At 42.3% G+C, this 20,728-nt stretch overlaps 1 protein-coding gene and 1 pseudogene across 1 annotated transcript; both read right to left on the reverse strand.

Moving 5' to 3' along the window:
• Positions 1 to 254: 254 nt before the first annotated feature.
• On the reverse strand, positions 255 to 10,390 carry LOC118656610. The gene is made up of 2 exons (XM_036310054.1): positions 8,917 to 10,390; positions 255 to 438 (listed from the first exon to the last, which is right to left on the reverse strand). Exon 1 carries the CDS (start codon positions 10,210 to 10,212, stop codon positions 8,947 to 8,949), a length of 1,266 nt encoding a protein of 421 aa, XP_036165947.1. The 5' UTR covers positions 10,213 to 10,390; the 3' UTR covers positions 255 to 438; positions 8,917 to 8,946.
• LOC118656611 lies at positions 2,852 to 3,542 on the reverse strand (annotated as a pseudogene).
• Positions 10,391 to 20,728: the final 10,338 nt, after the last annotated feature.

Genomic DNA, 20,728 nt, shown 5'->3' on the forward strand with positions numbered 1-20,728 from the left:
AAAGAGAACTAGTTTGCCATGCACTGTTGGAATAAATAAGATATATTCCTGCTTTCACGGGTAGTTGAATTTTGAGTAATGTCTGTCAGAATCATTATTCTATTATGATTCTTTTTTTTAATAATAAAGAAACATAGATTGTCAAAGAAAAAAAATTACTTCTATAACAAAAATAAAGAACACCCTAAAACTATATTTTGTTGTATGACGCATTTTCCCATTTATTAAAATGATTAGAGGCCCGGTGCACGAAATTCTTGCATGGGTGGGGTCCCTAGGCCTGGCTGGCGATCATGGCTTATCGGGCCACCTCGCTCAGTCTAGCAAGTCTGCTGGTATGAGTTGGTCAAAATTCCAAATGGAGGTTTCCAAAATGAGATGAATGTATTTGTACTTTTATAAAGTTGGCACTTAAATATGTAGAAACATTGGTGAGTTCTGGAAAGAAAAAGAAAACAATTTTTATTTGAAACGACATTTATAAACATAGACTGGAACAAAAAATTAGGGTTCTTGATTTTCATTCTCTCTCGAAAAGTACAGCTTTAAAAAGAGAAGTCGCTCATTGGCTAATCTAGAATATTACAACTTAAGTAACAATTAACAGGCTTAATGAAAAGGCTCATTCGTAACTTTAACTTGGAAGGAAAGCTTATAACATAAGTTTTATAACAAATTACACATCAATTATACATCAATTTCAGCTTCTCCATTTGTGTGACATTGAGAAAATTACTTAACCTTTCATTATCAAATCTACAATCCTTCAATAGCAAATGCTAACTTCTTTAAGTAAAGATAATAGTGATGCCTACTCCTAATTATTGTGAGGAATGAGATAATACCAATAAATTATTTAGTACAATGTGTATTATAAACACACAATAAATGTAGCTAATATTGTTAACAAATGCCCCAACTGTGTTGATTCAAAAATAATACAAATGGGAATACAAAGGTGAATAAAATAAAGATGAATAAGATCCTCATGGTCTAGTACAGCCGTGGGCAAACTGCGGCCCGCGGGCCGGATCCGCCCGTTTGAAATGAATAAAACTAAAAAAAAAAAAAGACCGTACCCTTTTATGTAATGATGTTTACTTTGAATTTATATTAGTTCACACAAACACTCCATCCATGCTTTTGTTCCGGCCCTCCGGTCCAGTTTAAGAACCCATTGTGGCCCTCAAGTCAAAAAGTTTGCCCACCCCTGGTCTAGTAGAAAATGGTCTAGTGGAAAAGATATCATCTATAATAATAAAAGCGTAATATGCTAATTAGACCAGACATCCTTCAGACGACCTTCCAGATAAAGTCGGGGCTGTGAGGGCCGAGGCAAGCCACTGTGGCTGCGACGGCTGAGCCCCTTGCACAAATTTTGTGCATAGGGCCTCTAGTGTTATATAAGAAGCAATGATTCATTTGAGGATCGAAAGAAGATTTTTTTCTTTAAGTATCTCATAGAATAATAAAAAATCATTTTTTATTATTCTAGGTCAGGGTTTATCAATGTGACATTTTGGGCTGGACAGTTGTGTTGTGAGGGGCTGGCCTGTGAATTGAACAGTGTTTTGCAACATTTTTTGCCTCTACACACTAGATGCCAGTAGCACCCTCCCCACTCTGTGTGTTTGTATTGCTGAGGGCCATCACTGTGACCTCAAAGTCCAAGCCTGGGCATCAGTTTCCACCTACTATCCCCAGAACATTCAGAGCCTGCCATCTGGCCACTGGACTGCTCAGGGCCTGAGCATCACCACCTACACATTGTAGACTCCACTGATGGCAATGCCAGACAGCAAGAAATGAAATCTCAATCTAGGAATCAGAGACTCGACAAATCACCTATCTTCAAGCCAGCCGACCAAGATGAGATGGCCAGGTTCTCAGATCTGCGTGTCACTGGGCAGAGTGAAATACATCATGTTGACTGCAGGCCTGACTGTCAAGGCCCCTCTTTTCTCTCCCTCTGGCCAGTTGTTCTCTGTCAGGTTCATGGCTTCAGCTGATGCAACTGGAGTCAAAGCAACTAACTGTACAGCATACCCCAGACAAACAGGGGGGTCAGGAGTAGTTTTTTTTCTTGTTAGATAAATAGCCATACAATATCCTAGATTTTACTTAAAACACACACACACACACACACACACACACACACACATAATATATATATATATATATATATATATATATATATATATATATATATTTCAGAGAGGAAGGGAAAAGGAGAGATAGAAACATGAACGAAGAGAGAGAGAACCATTGATTGGCTGCCTCCTGCATGCCCCACACTGGGGATAGAGCTGGCAACCCAGGCATGTGCCCTGACCAGGAATCAAATCGTGACCTCCTGGTTCATAGGCTGATGCTCAACCACTGAGCCATGCCAGCCAGGCCTTGATTTTGCTTTATGACCCTCAGAACCTAAAATATTTATTATCTGGGCCTTAATAGAAAATTTGTCGCCGAAACCGGTTTGGCTCAGTGGATAGAGCTTCAGCCTGCGGACTGAAAGGTCCCAGGTTCGATTCTGGTCAAGGGCATGTACCTGAGTTGCGGGCACATCCCCAGTGGGAGATGTGCAGGAGGCAGCTGATCGATGTTTCTCTCATCGATGTTTCTAACTCTCTATCTCTCTCCCTTCCTCTCTATAAAAAATCAATAAAATATATTTTTTTTAAAAAAGAAAATTTGTCGATGCCTGTTTTACTTACTTTTAAAGTTAAAATAAACATTTATTTAAAGTAATATATTTGCAGCCCTGATGGTTCTAAATTGTACATTTCAGGTTTAACCAATGTCATTAAAGTTATGAGGACAGATGCAGACACAGATTTCGATTACATGATTATTTCTTCTTCCATTCTTCTCTTTTTTCCTTTCCCAAATAACCTCTTTCAGATATGGTTCAAGGTAGAATTTATCCTCCTCATATTTTGTCCACTGCTCTTTAGGCAAGTTCTGCTGCCTTGTCCTGACTGGATAGCTCAGTTGGTTGGAGCTTTATCCTAATACACCAAGGTTGCGGATTCAATCCCGGGTCAGGGCACATACAAGAATCAACCAATGAATGCATAAATAAGTGGTACAACAAATCGATGTTCTCTCCCTCTCTTTCTCTCTTCTTTCCTCTCTCTCTAAAATAAATAAATAAATAAATAAATATTTTAAAGATCTGCTGCCTCAGGGACAGGTCCAGTGCTCTCTTAATGAGAAACATGCTGTTGTTATATAGGTTCTCAGGAAGCCTTCTAATGGCTTTTATATATTTTTTTATTTTTTTTTATTGATTTTTTACAGAGAGGAAGGGAGAGGGATAAAGAGTTAGAAATACTGATGAGAGAGAAACATTGATTAGCTGCCTCCTGCATACCTCCCACTGGAGATGCGCCCGCAACCAAGGTACATGCCCATGACTTGAATCGAACCTGGGACCTTTCAGTCCACAGGCCGACCAGCTTTATCCATTGAGCCAAACCGGCCAGGGCCTAATGGCTTTTTTTTACATCATCATTCACATGTATTATATTGTCTCACATTAACCCCAGTTTATTGAATCCTGCAGCTACCAATTTGATGCTGCAAACAGCAGGCCTGCTCATCATTTTGACCTGAGATTGAAGTGTTGCCTACTGGTTAAGTCCAAGAGGGCCTAAAGCCCTGTTTTAGATAAATACTTACCTTACAATCATATAGAGAAACGTGTCAAAACATTTGATGTTTACTCTACCTGATGTCATCTTTGTAGCAAAAAATAAAAATAAAAAAAATAAGTCATGTACAAGTAAACAAACACCTGAAACTGTTTTCCAAGATGAATACCCATGGAGCCTACACTTCAGTTAAAAACTGTTGCTAACATCTAATAGGTCTTTTTTCATCTTAGAAGAGGGAGGGATCTTGGCAATTATTTTCTAACTAGAGGCCCAGTGCACAAAATTTGTACATGGGGGGGGGGGCCCTCAGTCCAGCCTGCACCCTCTCACAATCTGGGACCCCTTGGAGGATGTCTGACTGCTGGTTTAGGCCCGATCCCGTAGTCGAATGTCCCTCTTGCAATCCAGGACCACTGGCTCCTAACCGCTCGCCTGCCTGATCGCCCCAACCACTCGCCTGCCTGCCTGATCGCCCCTAACTGCTTGCCTGCCTGCCTGATTGCCCCTAACCACTCGCCTGCCTGCCTGATCTCCCCTAACTGCTTGCCTGCCTGCCTGATCACCTCTAACCACTCTGCCTGCCTGCCTGATCACTCCTAACCACCTCTGCCTTGGCCCCTGCCACCGTGGCTTCATCCAGAAGCACATCCAGAATGACATCTGGAAGGTTGTTTGGCTGTCCAGTCTAATTAGCATATTACACTTTTATTATTATAGATTATTGGCCTATTGTCATTATTTTATCACAGAGCCCATCATAGAATTAAGAACACAAAATAGCCTGTTTAAAATCCTTCAAATGCTTGTCTGAGTTGGTGCCCCCCCCCCCTTTTTCTCTATCTCTCTACAACCTCTGAATCTCAAGCACCCTTGCCTATGGATACCCTTGCCTATCAGGCTGTTTTTCCCAAATGGTGTCCCCAACAAGCCATGGACTATTACACCTCTGTGCCTTTCTACTGATGCTTTCCCCTTTGCATGGAATGTTCTTCTCAACTTCTTCACCCAATGAACACCTACTTTGGGATCCAACTAAAAAATCTCTCATCCACTGCACACCTGTATTCTGAAAGCACTTTGACCAGATTTCTGTTACATTATATGGTGTTAGTTATTCCTATGTCTCTCTCCCTTGATAAACAGTGAGCTCTTGGAGAGTAGGGGTATCTTATTTAGCTCTGATCCCCAGAGCCTACTGTAATGCCTGGCACTTGCTAGAAATTCAATAAATGTGTGGTTGCCCTAGCTGGTTTAGCTCAGTGGATAGAGCGTCGGCCTGGGTACTGAAGGGTCCAGGGTTCAATTCCGGTGAAGAGTACATGCCCGGTTTGCAGGCTCAATCCCCAGTAGGGGGCGTGCAGGAGGCAGCCGATCAATGATTCTCGCTCATCATTGCTGTTTCTATCTCTCCTTCTCTCTCTGAAATCAATAAAAATATATTTAAAAAATAAAAAATAAATGTATGGTCAAAATAAAAAAAATAAATAATATATGTATGGTCAATGAATTAATTCTGTAAAGGACATTGCTCCCGGCCAGCATGGCTCAGTGGTTGAGCATTGATCTATGAATCAGAAAGTCACAGTTTGATTCCTGGTCAGGGCACATGGCCAGGTTGTGGGTTCAATACCCAGTGGGGGGCGTGCAGGTGGCAGCCAATCAATGATTCTCTCTCTCATCATTGATGTTTCTAACTCGCCCTCTCCCTCTTTGAAATCAATAAAAATATATTTAAAAAGATAAAGGGCACTGCATGGCTCTTCCTCTCAAAAACTAATTCTTCCACTAAGAATTATTAGGTAGACACCAATCTACTCCTTCTCCTTATCTAAAATTTTCTCTTCTTTAGAGCCATTTCTTTGATTTAGAGAAACAAGTCTATAAGCTTTCTGATGGCAAGGTCTGCATCCTAAGTATTTCAATCTTATATTTTACCTGAAAAAATAGAATGGGAAAAAATTAATGATCTCATTCACTAATACTAAATCCTTTCTGGAATTATTTTGGTTTGCTAGTGTTTTGCTTTTTTTTTGTCTTCTTTTTAAAAATACAAATAAACAAATCACTGCCTACCTTTTAGCCAGAACCACCATCTTCCAGTAATTTGCCAAAATGACTAACACAAAGGGAAAGACAAGGGGCCCCAGCTATATGTTCTCCAGGCCTTTTAGAAAACATGGAGTTGCCGAAACCGGTTTGGCTCAGTGGATAGAGCGTCAGCCTGCGGACTGAAAGGTCCCAGGTTCGATTCCGGTCAAGGGCATGTACCTGGGTTGTGGGCACATCCCCAGTGGGAGATGTGCAGGAGGCAGCTGATCGATGTTTCTCTCTCATCGATGTTTCTAACTCTCTATCTCTCTCCCTTCCTCTCTGTAAAAAATCAATAAAATATATATATATAAAAAAAAAAAGAAAGAAAGAAAACATGGAGTTGTTCCTTTGGCCACATACATGCGAATCTACAAGAAAAGTGATACTATAGACATCAAGGGAATGGCACTATTCAAAAGGAATGCCTCACAAACGTTACCATGACAAAACTGGAAGAGTCTACAGTGTTACCCAGCATGCAGTGGGCATTGTTGTAAACAAACAAGGGGATAGATCTTTGCCAAGAGAATTAACATACATATTGGGCATGTTAAGCACTCTTAGAGCTGAGATAGCTTCCTGAAACATGTAAAGGAAAATAACCAGAAAAAGAAGGAAGCCAAAGAGAAAGATATTTGGGTTCAACTGAAGCACCAGCCTGCTCCATTCAGAGGAGGATACTTTGTGAGAACCAATGGAAAGGAGCCTGAGGGGCTGGAATCCATTCACTGTGAATTCATGAATTTATGGCATGGTAAGTGTAAAAAAAAAAAAAAAAAAAAAAAAAAGACCGTGTCCAGTCCTAGCTGATTTGGCTCAGTGGCTAGTGTCAGCCTGCAGACTGAAGGGTCCCAGGTTCAATTCTGGTCAAGGGCACATGCTCAGGTTGCAGGCTCAACCCCCAGTAAGGTGCGTGCAGGAGCCAGATGATCAATGATTCTCATCATTGATGTTTCTATTTCTCTCTCCCTTTCCCTTCCTCTCTAAAATCAAAATATATTTAAACACACACACACACACACACACACACACACACACACAGCCCAGTGTCCAAACTGAACAAAACTAAAGGAGTCAAAATGCTTTGCTCCTATAGTTTATCTTTGTAATGTATATATACATACACACACACACCTATAGAGAGAGTATATATACAATCTCTTAAAGGAGAATGGAAGAAAACTGTAAGGAAATCTAGTTTGGCTTCCACTTAATATTCAGTTGTATTCCATGCTGGAAATGAAGTTAACCAATATGAATAAAGATGAACACCTGCTTGGATAATATGTTGGTAATTTTGAGCAACAAATAGCATAACATAATATCCAAATTGCTCTGCTTCATACCCTTTCCTCTTATCCCCCAAAGAGCAGGTAACTTATGGAACAGAATTAGAAAGACCAGGAAATTGATGCTCAGCAAAGTATACTATTATGACAGCACTTAACTCACAGAAAGCAGGGCCACCAATTTTGACGTTCACATGGCCTTTTCTACCTTTCTAATTGTCAAAGAAATGGAGAGTTAAGCAGAATTCATCTTCAATAGCTTTAACCATAAAGTCCATCAAACAGGTTAGCACAAAGGGTGTGTGATTTAGTAGAAAGTGCATGTGATTTAGTACAAATAAGAAAATGTTCAAACTTCAACATTGTTCCAAGTTTCATTTACATAATTAACTTTACCTTTAAGTTGACTCATGTGTTTTTTGTTTTTTTGTTTTTCTTACTTAAATAAATGTATTTCAAAAAGCAACCGCCCAGTTGGTTGGAGCATTGTCCTATACACCAAAAGGTTTTGGGCTTGATTCCTGGTCAGGGCACTTACCTACGATTGTGGGTTTAATCCCCAGTCGGAGGGGAAATGGAGGCTATTGATGGATATTTCTCTCTCACATTAATGTTTCTCTCTCCCAAATTAAAAAACAAACAAACATATCCTCAGGTGAGGATTAAAAGAAAAAAAAAGCAGCCTGGCCAGTGTGGCTCAGTGGTTGAGCATTGACTCATGAACCAAGAGTTCCCTGGTTGAGTCCTGGTCAGGGCACATGCTAGGGTTTTGCAGGCTTGATCCACAGTAGGGGGCATGAAGGAGGCAGCCAATCCCTGCATCTCTCTCATCAACATTTCTATCACTCCCTTCCTCTCTCTAAAATCAATCCTATGTAATAAAGCAGTAATATGCAAATTGACCATCACTCCAACACACAATGGCCGCACCCATGTGGTCAAAGATGGCCACCACAAGATGGCTGGCAGGGGAGGGCAGTTGTGGGTGATCAGGCCAGCAGGGGAGGGCATTTGGGGGGACCAAGCCTGTAGGGGAGGGCAGTTAGGTGTGACCAGGCCTGCAGGGGAGGACAGTTAGGGGTGACCAGGCTGGCAGGGGAGGGCAGTTGGGGGCAACCAGGCTGGCAGGGAATAGCAGTTAGGGGCAATTGGGCTGGCAGGGGAGTGGTTAGGAGGTGATCAGGATGGCAGGCAGAAGCGGTTAGGGGCAATCAGGCAGGCAGGCAGGCAGGCGAGCAGTTGGGAGCCAGCAGTCCCAGATTGGAGAGGGTGCAGGCTGGGCTGAGGGACACACCCCCATGCACAAATTTTGTGCACCGGGCCTCTAATAAAAACATATTTTTTTAAAAAACAACCAACACTATTTTAAATGGAAAAACCAGTGATACTTGGCAATAGAGGTTATCCATTGAAATGACTTTATTAACACAAATGGTATTAAATCCTAGCTGGGACCCTACCAAAATGTTAGAGATGTAAGAGATCACTAACCCCCAAACTAAGGACATTCTCTTTGACATAATCACAAAGATTGAGAAAGAACTGAAAAGACAGTAACTTGCCCACTGGAGAGCTCATTGCTATTTAATGCTGTGTCCCTGTACCACCTAAAATCCTCATTTCAGAAACATTGCAGTCCTCCTCCCAACTAGGCCTAAGTAAAAGAAATTATTCACACTAGTATCTGGTAGAGTAGGTAAGAAATCTTATAGCTCAGGGCACCAAAGTTCCAAAAACCTAATCCCTGAGGGAAAAGGCCACTTCATTTCCACTAACTTAATTGTTTTTTAACAGAAGAGGTTGAGGAAACAACTAGAACATAGATCTGGAAATGATCAAGAAATACTGTAGGTGAAGATTCCTCCCAAGGTACTTACTTGGCAGAGGCCAGAGCATCTGCTTCTGTATTAGAGATGGCGACTGTTCTGGGTGGTAGGGGCAGGCGCACTCTCATGGGGCGTTGACTGCTGGGCCTCAGTAGCTAGAGCCAGGGACTCCGGGAGCGGGGATACAGTGTCAGGGACTTCCTGGCTTAGTTCCTGGCCCCCCGATGGCTCCTGGGCATGTGAAGATTGTCTGAGCTCAGTCTCTTGAACTAAAGTAGTGCTCATGGGGGCCTGCTGGGTGTTATACAGGGTCTGAAAGTCCTGGACAGCCAGGGTGACCCATGGGTCCACAGGTTGGGTCTGAAAAAATGGGGCCGGCGTAAACTGGGTCAGAGGGACCTGGGAGGCCAGAGCCTGGGTTTGGAAAGCCTGGGTTTGGAAAGGCTGAGTTTGAGAGGCCAGAGAATGATTCTGGAAATCCCTCTCGGAGTCTCCTGGGCCCTGGAAATGGCTCTGTGCAGCCTCATGCACCAGGGGCTGCCTCTGTGAGGCCATGGGAGCTGCAGTCTGGGTATCAGAGGCCAGAGTGTCCAAAGGCTGACCTGTAGAGTACAAGGGGACACCAGGCAGGTTTTCAGAGGCAACAGTGACTAGAGGCTGGATCGTAGAGGCCAGCGAACTAGGCAGGCTCGTGGAATAACAAATCCTTAGAGGCTGACTGACGGAGGGCGATGGGACCACGGGCAGGCTCTTAGAGGAGGAGACAATGGCGGGAGGCAGAGGCTGGTTCTGAGTGGATAAAAAGAACCTTACTCGTTCTGAATGTTGTACAGCTTCCGGTTCCGGGCCCAGATCCTCTCGGCCCACGTCTTCAGCCTCGCTACTGGTTCCGACACTTGTCATTCCGTCTTGGTCCTGGTCCTCCTTTGGTAGTTGTTTAGATGCCTGGGCTGTGAGGAGGGTCGTGCTCAGAATGGAAGCAGCACTTTCGAGGAGTCTCCTGTGGCGCTGGCCCCGTCGGACCCGCGCCAAGTTGCCGGTAATGTTTAAGGTGAGCGACACTTGCTGGCTCAGCGCGCCCATGTGGATGGGCCTCTTCCATGTGTCTTCGGGACTCAATTCGATGTTGCTGGTGTACCAGAAGACCCACCAGAGGAGGCTGAGGAAGATGATGATGGAACCCAGGTAGAGCAGCAAGTCATAGAAGATGAGGTCGGAGAAGATCCCCACGAACAGCACTGTCGCGCCCACCGCGTCGAAGGCGACGCCCAGCCAAAAGAAATGCCGGCAACGGCCCAGGCACCTCAGCCTCCCGGCCTCCAATTCCGAGCTGCTTGAGAGCTCCATGGCCTCCCACTGTCGGGGGCGCCGGGTCCGCAGAGGTGACTGGTTGGTTGGATGGCGCAGTCCCAGGCCGGCTGTGGCCGCTGGGTCCCCATCCCCATAGCAACGCCTGGCGGGTGAGCCGCGCTGGGGGCGGGGCCAGAGAGCGGCGAGCGGGGCCGCCTCTCACCTGCCCCGAGGAAACAGGCTGCGGCCCAGGAGAAGCACGCAGGCGCCGTACGGTCTCCTCGCCTGCGCGGCCGCCTTCTCCGCATGCGCAGTTCCTCCAGTCGGTGCGCCGTTCGCGCGTTCGCCGCGTGCACGCAGGTTGGATCGTGCACCCTACGGACCTTGGGCTGTGTCCGCGTCAACATTCCTCTGCCCACGCCCTGGCCTTCCAGACCGATTGCCAGATCCTGCAGAAGAGCAGAGGGCAAGGGCCCTCTTCTAGTAACGACCCCCCGGCAGCCAGTACAGCTTGCCCTCGATTTCCCTTGTTTTTGGTGAAGAAGTGACTAGGTTAGGGTATGTTATTACCAATTTGTTATCGATTTGCCCAATAGTGACTGGACTAGTACATACTTGTGCTACTTAATAGCAGACTTAGAGGTGAATTGTCGGTTTCTGCACACCCCCTACTGGGGATGTTCCCGCAACCAAGGTACATGCCCTTGACCGGAATCGAACCTGGGACCCTTCAGGGCGACGCTCTGTCCACTGAGCCAAACTGATTAGGGCGATATATATATATATATATATATATATATATATATATATATATATATATATATATATATATATATATATATATTGATTTCAGAGAGGAAGGGAGAGGGAGAGAGATAGAAACATCAATGATAAGAGAGAATCATGATTGGTTGCCTCCTGCACACTCCCCTACTGGGGATTGAGCCCGCAACCCAGGCTTGTGCCCTGACCGGGAATCAAGCTGTGACCTGCTGGTTCATAGGTTGACGCTCAACCACTGAACCATGCCAGCTGGGCTAAGATATATTTTCTTGTACCATTAAAAGGTTTACAATAATAGTAACATCTTCATTTGAGTGCTTTCTGTGTGTCAGGTACTATGCTCACTAACCTCTTTGAGTTATCATTTAATTCTTGCAACAGTCCTCTGAAATAGGTTCTATTATTATCTGTACTTCATAGTTGAAGAAAATGAGAAATGGGAACCAACTTATTCAAGGTCACTAGGTTGCAAATCAGTTTATAATATGGAACAGTGTAGTGAACTGGAAGTCAGGAGATAATGCTTCAAGACTTACTACGTGCCCTATGCTGTGGCTGCAAATGCATTTGAGCAGAGTGTTCAGAAACAGCTTAGAGACACAAGGCATCAAATTTGTGTTTTAGTTGCTGGAATAGAGGTACAGACAAGGGTCAATGGGGCCAATCAGTGGTAAACCAAGTGGAGTTCTCAGTTCTCAGCATAAATACTTAAGTGGAAAGGAGGACCTGAATGGGTAATGGGTCTTTCAGCAAGGTAGGGCAGTTGAGTGAACAAGGGATTCTAAAAACACTGGCATATTAAGTAAACTGACAGCGGGTCAGTTTGGTTGATGTGGGTGCCTGTGAATTTGGGGAGAGTGCTAGAGAAGTGGAGTGGAGACACGTAAGTGGTGAAATGAAGCTAGGAGGCTTGATGGTCAAAGGGTTTATGACATGATATAGAAGTTAGACTTTGTGAGTAGTAGAAAACCACAGACAAGTCCTAAGCCAGGGAATATGATCAACTTTACAGGTTTAGAGAGTGCCCTGTTAGATAGTGGGAAAAGTAGATTGAAGACAGCAAACGTGTCACCAGGGATACCAGGTAAGATTAATGTAGTATTTTAGGAGAGGGGGTATTAAGAGGACAAACTGAAGCAACAGTAGTAGGATGTAGAATTTGTGCCTCCCCCAAAAAGTATTAAGAAAGTAAAATTGACAAGGGAAGTCTGAAGGAGCTTCTATTAATGGGCCATAGCCTGCAGGTTAAAACAGCAACAGCACTGTCCTGAGGTCCTCTCTAGCCCACCAGCTTTTATAGTCTGAAGGTTCACAGTGTGTCTTTTAAATCACAGGCTTGAAACCTCTGTGAAGTTCAGGACCAACATCCATCTTATTCACCATTGCATTCCTGCTGAAGGATCCTGAAACATTTTAAAATAGCTATTACAGACCAAAAATTCAACTCTTTCCTTTGACTAATAGAATTAAATTCTGTCATCAGATATGAGAATAAAATTCAAGTGACCTCGCCTGATACAGGCAAAACTTTAAAAATAACCACATCAGAAGTTTTATGAAAAGCTGCTAAAGTTTAAACAATATGTGAGAAGATTTCAAATTCTTTAAGTTGGACAAGGCTTAGAAGAAATTATACCTGTGTTTTTCAATGTTTTTTAGTCACATGATATTTTTGAGTAGCTACACAAAATATTATTTTTATGAAAAAATGCTGGCTTTACTTACCTGATAGTAAAAAGTAGTGTTTATGCAAGAACATAGATTGGAACACTTCAAGCCAAAAAGCACAACCAGCAGTGGATTGTTAAAAAGCCATGTCATGTCAGCTCTTTTTCCTGAGGTAGGATCTTGATTAAACAATCATAGCAACATACTTTCTCAGAGGAAGCTATTTTCACACTTAAGATTAGTTTTTTCTTTTTTTTTTAATATATTTTATTGATTTTTTACAGAGAGGAAGGGAGAGAGAGATACTTAGAAACATCAATGGGAGAGAAACATCGATCAGCCGCCTCCTGCCACTCCCTACTGGGGATGTGCCCGCAACCCAGGTACATGCCCTTGACCGGAATCGAACCTGGGACTTTTCAGTCCGCAGGCCGACGCTCTATCCACTGAGCCAAACCGGTTTCGGCTAGTTTTTTCTTAATTAAGACAATAATTTAAGTATTTATTTACTAGCCAAGAAGGAATGTATGTATGTATTTATTATTATTATATTTTTAAAATTATTGATCCCTACTAATGTTAGGTATTATTCTAAGTCTTTTTTTAAAAAAATATTTTTATTGATTACAGAGAGGAAAAGAGAGGGGGAGAGAGAGAGAGAGAAACATTAATGATGAGAGAGAATCATTGATCGGCTGCCTCCTGCACGCCCCCTACTGGAGATCAAGCCCGCAACCCAGGCATGTGCCCTTGACTGAAATCAAACCTGGGACCCTTCAGTCCGCAGGTCAACTATCCACTGAGCCAAACCAGCTAGGGCTAAGTCTTTTTTTTTAAAGTATATTTTTTATTGGTTTCAGAGAGGAAGGGAGAGGGAGAGATAGAAACATCAATGATGAGAGAAAATCATTGATCCGCTGCCCCCTGCACACTCCTTCCTGGGGGTCGAGCCCGCAACAAGTGCTTGTGCCCTTGACTGGAATCAAACCCAGGACCTTTCAGTCTGCAGGCTGACACTCTATCCACTGAGCCAAACCAGGTAGGGTTGTATGTATTTTTTTTACAAAAGAATTTATTAACCAGATGAAATATGAGCAATTATTTGTTAACTATCCATGATAATACTTGTGTTTAAGTTTTGGAAATAGTAGATTTATTTTACATTGATAATGCAGTTTCGTTGGGAGCTATTGGTCTCTCTTTTGTTTTACTTACTGCTAAAATCCTATGAGTAAACGATGTGACATAAATGATTATTGACTTCAAGTATGCCACATCCTTTACTCATAGGATTTTAGCAGTAGGTAAAACAAAAGAGAGACCAATAGCTCCCAACTAAACTGCATTATCAATGTAAAATAAATCTATTTATTTTACATTGCCTACACATTACAATCACTTGGAGAATTTATAGCAAATACTGATGCCTGAGCCACATCCCCAGAGAGTCTATTTAATTGGTCTTGGGTATCACATCAGTATTTTAAAAACAATTTTTAGGTGAATCTAATGTGTAACCAAAGTTGAAAACCACTGTTTTACTAGTAAACCATTGTTTCACATACCTCAGAGGCCAATTAATAATGTAGAAGAGTAGAAAGATGATCTAGATTTAAAAATTGAAATTTTATTTGTTTCTTTGTCTTTCCCATTGCAGGCTATATGCTTGTTGAGGGCAGGAACTATGTCTTATTTATCTTGATAACCTCACAGCCTAGCATAGAACTGGGCATATAGTCTCTTAATAACGTATTTTGGAATAAAGGAAGAAATAATAGGACTTGGTAATTGTTTGGGCATGGGATGATTCAAATAGTGGAATCAAATATGTAACCTTTTTAAATTTACTTACTTATTGGGCACATGGGACGCTGAAGAGCAGTTGGGTCTTGGTTCTATAGCTCTCCTCTTCATAGAGACAGTCTTTGAGGGAGGGGGAAATATCCTGTGAGAGAAAAACACAAAGCCCTTACTTAGACTTCAGCACACCTATGAATGATCAGGACATGAAAATCCTGAGAAGGGACAAAAAACACTCACCCTGCCCAAGTTTAATCAGCAGGGGTTATTGTACTGATTTTGTTCATGTTTTCTGGGGGGCACCTAATTTGTGCTCTCTATAAGTAGTATAGGCTATAAAAGCCAGTCGTCCTTGACTTTTTTTAAACGGATGGGTTGGTATAAAGTTACATGGGAATAGGAATAGTGCCATTCTTTATTCTAGAGGGCACTGACTCTAGCACTCAGAAAGGTTTCATAAACTGGCTCTGAAGAAGTTTCCCCTAAACCTGCCTCTTCTGTTGGTTATTTGATTATATCACTAACATTTGGAGAGAACTTGGAATTATTAAGGTGAAGAATTTTCCCTCTGCCCCAAACACAATATAAAAAAACTTTTCCGAAAATGGAAATGAACGGAATAGAAGCAAAATCTTTATTGCTATAGCTTAAAGACTAATGTTTTAGGTTTAAGAAGAGAAAATAAAATTAGAACCATCACCCAAAATGAATAGCAGGCTCACTGCGGCTCTTGCGACGTAGATTAGGTGGGAGGTTCATTCTGTAGGCGGACACCGTAGTGCTTTGCTTGCCTTTGATGCACCTTCTCCATTGTTGCACTGTAGTATTCATATGTTGAGTATCAGGACACAGAGAGAACTAGTTCAAGGATAAAAGTTATCCAGTCATCAGTTGACAAAGCCATCCCAATAGTGAACAGCAGATATCCTAATATAAGGAGGAGGATGAATTTATGGTGCTGAATCAAGAAATTCTCTGCATGCTGAGTCTCTTGTGACATGGTGTGTTAATTAAGGGTTCACGGGATCCCAGACATGGTGGATTTTTGTTGGTGGCAGGAACAAGAGAGAAAGAATTACAAATACCATTTAAAGGCTGACTAAAGAATTTCTTATTTTGGACGTCTTAATGCTAGGCTTAATCTAATAGAGGACAGCAGTTATTTAATTAAATATATGCAATAAAGTTTTATTGATGTGACTATAGAGGTGGACACAAGTGGCAATATGAGAGAATGGATGGAGAGGTGACAGGGAATAAACAGAAATGGCCTCCTAGCAACATATAGGTTTAGTCCTAAGACATGACTGAGATATAGTAGGCAGAAGTGAGAGGCATATTCTAGCTTGACAAAATAGTAGTAAGCGTCAAGGCAGCATGGAGTGATGCGGGATCAATTACAGGGTGGGGCAAAAGTAGGCTCACAGTTGTTCATATGGAAAATAATACAATAATTAATAAATAGTAATACAAGAATAAACTCTGTGTTTTGCATACTCACATTGTAAACCCACTTTTGCCCCACACTGTATGGGTAGTGGCAAGTAACTTAGTATGGCCACGGTGAAAGCTGGGTTCTGTGAAGAAAGGAGACCTGTCCAAAAAGCCTACATATTCCAAAGGTCTTCAGGACTGGCCCTTGAGCCCCTGGAATATGCTGCCTAATAAAAACATTTACATTTAATACTTAAGATTAACACTTATTTAGTTGAGAATGATGGATATGAGTGTCAACCTCTGAACCAGGAAATCACGATTCAATTCCTGGTCAGAGAACATGCCCTGGGTACGACTTGATCCCCAGTAGAGGGCGTGCAGGAGGCAGCTGGTCAATGATTCTCTCTCTTCATTGATGTTTCTATCTCTCTCCCTCTCCCTTCCTCTCTGAAATCAGTAAAAAAAAAAAAAAAAATTTAAAAAGAAGGAAATGGAGACACTTAAATGAGAGTTCACTATCTGTAATAAAGAGTCTGGCTCCATTTTAATAAAAAAAAAAGAGATTTGTTGTTCCACTTGTTTATGCATTCATTGGTTGATTATTTTTAAATTTTTACAATTTATTAATTTGAGAGAGAAATATTGATTTGTTGTTCCACTTATTTATGCATTCATTGGCTAATGGCAATGCTTCTTATATGTGCCCTGCCTGGAGATCAAACCGGCAACTTTGGTATATCAGGACAACACAAGCTAACTCAACTACCCAGCCAGAGCATTGGTTGATTCTTGTATGCGCCCTGATCAGGAATCAAACCTTGCTGCATCAAGACAACATTCTAGCCGAAACCGGTTTGGCTCAGTGGATAGAGCGTCAGCCTGTGGACTGAAGGGTCCCAGGTTCGATTCTGGTCAAGGGCATGTACCTGGGTTGCGGGCACATCCCCAGTAGGAGATGTGCAGGAGGCAGCTGATCGATGTTTCTCTCTCATCGATGTTTCTAACTCTCTATCTCTCTCCCTTCCTCCCTGTAAAAAATCAATAAAATATATTAAAAAAAAAAAAAAAAGACAACATTCTAACCAACTGAGCTACCTAGCCAGGGAAGATCATACAACCTTTTTTTTTTTTTTTTAATATATTTTATTGATTTTTTACAGAGAGGAAGGGAGAAGGATAGAGTTAGAAACATCGATGGAGAGAAACATCGACCAGCTGCCTCCTGCACACTCCCTACTGGGGATGTGCCCGCAACCAAGGCACATGCCCTTGACCGAAACCGAACCTGGGACCCTTGAGTCCAAAGGCCGACGCTCTATCCACTGAGCCAAACCGGTTAGGGCCATACAACCTTTTAGAACTGATAAATCTTTCACAATCGATGAGGAAGCTCTCAGTTACTTCTAATTTAACTATTGCCGGCATTTCAGGTATTTCCTCAGGGGTGTTCCACATAACACTCATTCCCAGAGAGCTGCTTCACAAATAGAACGTTTGGGAAATGCTACTTAATCAAGTCTCTGCAGGCTCTGGGAAATTTTGAATGAAGACTTTTACATGTTAAACTCACTGCTCCCCTAAAATCATCTGATTATTGAACCACTTTCCACCAAAGACCTCTTAAAGTTCTGCAGAATTCATGCCCTTGGGAACACATCTTCCAAATACCAAGTTTGAATACTCCAAATGGTTTCCACAGGGTGGGCACTACATTGTAAGATCATTCTTTGACACCAAACATTTTAATAGAAAGCAGAGCAAGCTTTCCTATCTGGTGAACCAATAATTTTCTCTGGCATAAATTAAGGAAAATATAAAAGATTCTATAATTAACACTGTAAAACTGAATGTGTAGTGGAAGAACTTTGTAATTGGACAGATCTGTGCTCGAGGACAGCGACAAAGAGCATGGTCACTGGGGCTGCACTAGCTGCATTGGGTTCAAGTCTTGCCTCTGCCACGTTCTAACCACATTTTGGGCAAGTTGCTTAGTCAAATTGCTTAATGATACAGTTCACATCTCTCTGTAGAGGGGGATGACAGCAATAGTGTTTACCTCATGAGGGTTATAATTACCCAGCACATCACAAGTGCTCAACAACTGTTTCTCTTAAGTTACTTCGAATTTTATATTTATTAAATTGTTACAGAATTCCAACAAAGTCATTTTATTTTATTTCTCTTCACTCAGGGATATGCTTATTGACTTGAGAGAGAGAGGAAGGGGGAGCCAGGAGGGAAGGAGCGAGGGAGAGAGAGAGAGAGAGAGAGAGAGAGAGAGAGAGAGAGAGAGAGAGAGAGAGATACAACCATGTGAGAGAGAACATCAACCAGTTGCCCTTCACATGTGCCCCAATTGGGTGATTGAACCTGCAACCCAGGTACGTGCCCTGACCAGAATTCTTGAAAATGCAGCTTCATTATTATCCCTTTCTCAGCTTAATCTGTAGAGTAATGCCTGCTATTCTCAATAATGTTTGCTAATTTCCCAATCTGTTTTAAATGAAAATACTTTATTTGACCAGAACTCTCTTTATCTTTAAAGAATTTTTTTAAAAATTGATTTCAGAGAGGAAGGAAGAGGGAGAGAAAGATAGAAACATTAGAGGTGAGGATCGAGCCCACAACCCAGGCATGTGCCCTGACCGGGAATTGAGCAGTGATCTCCTGGTTCATAGGTTGATGTTAAAGCACTGAGCCCGTGCAGAACTCTCCTTATCTTTTTTTTTTTTTTAATATATTTTATTGATTTTTTTACAGAGAAGAAGGGAGAGGGATAGAGAGTCAGAAACATCAATGAGAGAAGAGAGATTGATCGGCTGCCTCCTGCACGCCCCCCAGTGGGGATGTGCCCGCAACCAAGATACATGCCCTTGACCGGAATTGAACCTGGAACCCTTGAGTCCACAGGCTGACGCTCTATCCACTGAGCCAAACCGGTTTGGCCTCTCCTTATCTTTTAAAATGGCTTTTTTAGAGCCCTGGCTAGTGTAGTTCAGTTGGTTCAGAATACTTTGTTGCTTTCTGGACGTACCGCCACTTCACTGACGGATAAAATCAAAGCACCCAAGGCTATTATTTGCTATTGATACTTAAAAACAGTGCCAAATCAGTGGTTCTCTTTCATCATTGATGTTTCTCTCTCTTTTTCCCTCTTCCTTCCTCTCTGAAATTAATAAAAATATATTTTTAAAAGCCCTAGCCGATTTGGCTCAGTGGATAGAGCGTTGGACTGTAGACTGAAGGGTCCTGGGTTTGATTCTGGTCAAGGGCACATGCCTAGGTTGTGGGCTCGATCCCCAGTGGGGAGTATGCAGGAGGCAGCCAATCAAGGATCCTCTCTCATCATTGATGTTTCTATCCTTCTCTCCCTCTCCCTTCTTCTCTGAAATTAATAAAAATATATATATTTTTAAAAAAAACAGTGCCAAGAATTTGCCTTTGAGGAAGATCAGCAGAGGACACTGGTGGTCATTGGTGAAGCAGGTCTACCTGATAGTTGCAGTGACAACCATGTAAGGCTTCAGAATGTCATTCCAAGATGTCCCTCTGTGGTATGCAGATTATTTCGAGCTAAAAACAACCAAGACCCTGGGGGTTCAAGAGAAACTCCACCCCCCTTAACTACCTAGGAGAATTTAAATTAGGGGCCTTTCCCATTAAAGTTATCACCAGAAAAAAAAATTTTATGACCCAACAACAGGGCAGGGCAAAGTAATTACTGAATGAATATCTGTTCTTACTGTCCTACAATGAACCTTCCTCCCCTCTGAAGTTCCAAGTCACCTTACCTCAGCCTTAGCTGAGATGGTCTTAAATACCTCATTTTTCTTTTTTGTCTCTGAACCTCTCATGTATGAGGGGTCCCTGACTCATGTGTGTCCATATGTATGTGTTATGCCCAGATTTCAAGATCCCCCAAAGATCCACCAGGGAGCGCCAAGTCCGATGCAAAAGCAAAGAGTCTTTATTCAAGCTAGCTCGAGCTCCCCGTCCACCACACTCCCGACACAGCAGCAGGAGAGAGAGAGAGAGAGAGAGAGAGAGAGAGAGAGAGAGAGAGAGAGAGAGAGCTCTGTGGGGAGAGGGGTTTGATAGGGGGGTTGGAGTAAGGGGAGGAGAGAGGACTGTGGGCCCTGCCGATTGGCCAGGCACAAGTCAGGGTCTTGTTACACAGGATGTGGTTGTATCTATGGCGTGCACTTCCCTTGATTATCATTGGTTAGTTTAAAGAAATCCTAGGTGTGGCTAGCAGAGGCTTGGGCTTCTGGGAAGAAGCTCCTTGCTGAGCACATGGCTAATGGCTGCTGCCCAAGAATGGAGGATCCGGGGCAAGATGGAGGGCGTAGCCCTCGCCCTTTCATATGTATGTAATGAAATTTGCTTTTCTCTTGTTCATCTTTCTCTTATAGATTTAATTATTAGGCCACTGAAAAGTGCTATAAGGTAGAGGAAAGGTTCTTCTCCCACAACCTCCTTATACCAGGAGGGTCAGGAATAGAACAATTGGGATATCTTTCCTTTTTGATAAATTCAGAACATACATATTTTTAAAATCTCTGTACCTTTCTTCTGACTCATAAGAATAGTGATAGGTCATTGGGTTGGGGGGGGGGGAGAAAGAGACATATTAATACTTTCAACAATAAAGAATTTTAAAAAAGAATACTTATAGAAGCTAAATTTAAACATCATTTCAAAAATTTCTAAAAAGCTCTCTGACCAGTTAAATACTGTATTTCTCGAATACATTTGAAGATTATCTTGAAGACTAACAGTCATTACAGTGCTTGATAAGCAGGAGGGATTTTAAATCCACATGAAGGAGACTTTAACTTCAAGAGAAAAGTAAAAACACTTCTGAAGCATTTTATATGAAACTTCT

Source organism: Myotis myotis, unplaced genomic scaffold, assembly GCF_014108235.1.
Source record: "Myotis myotis isolate mMyoMyo1 unplaced genomic scaffold, mMyoMyo1.p scaffold_m19_p_5, whole genome shotgun sequence".
Taxonomy (NCBI): Eukaryota; Metazoa; Chordata; class Mammalia; order Chiroptera; family Vespertilionidae; genus Myotis; species Myotis myotis.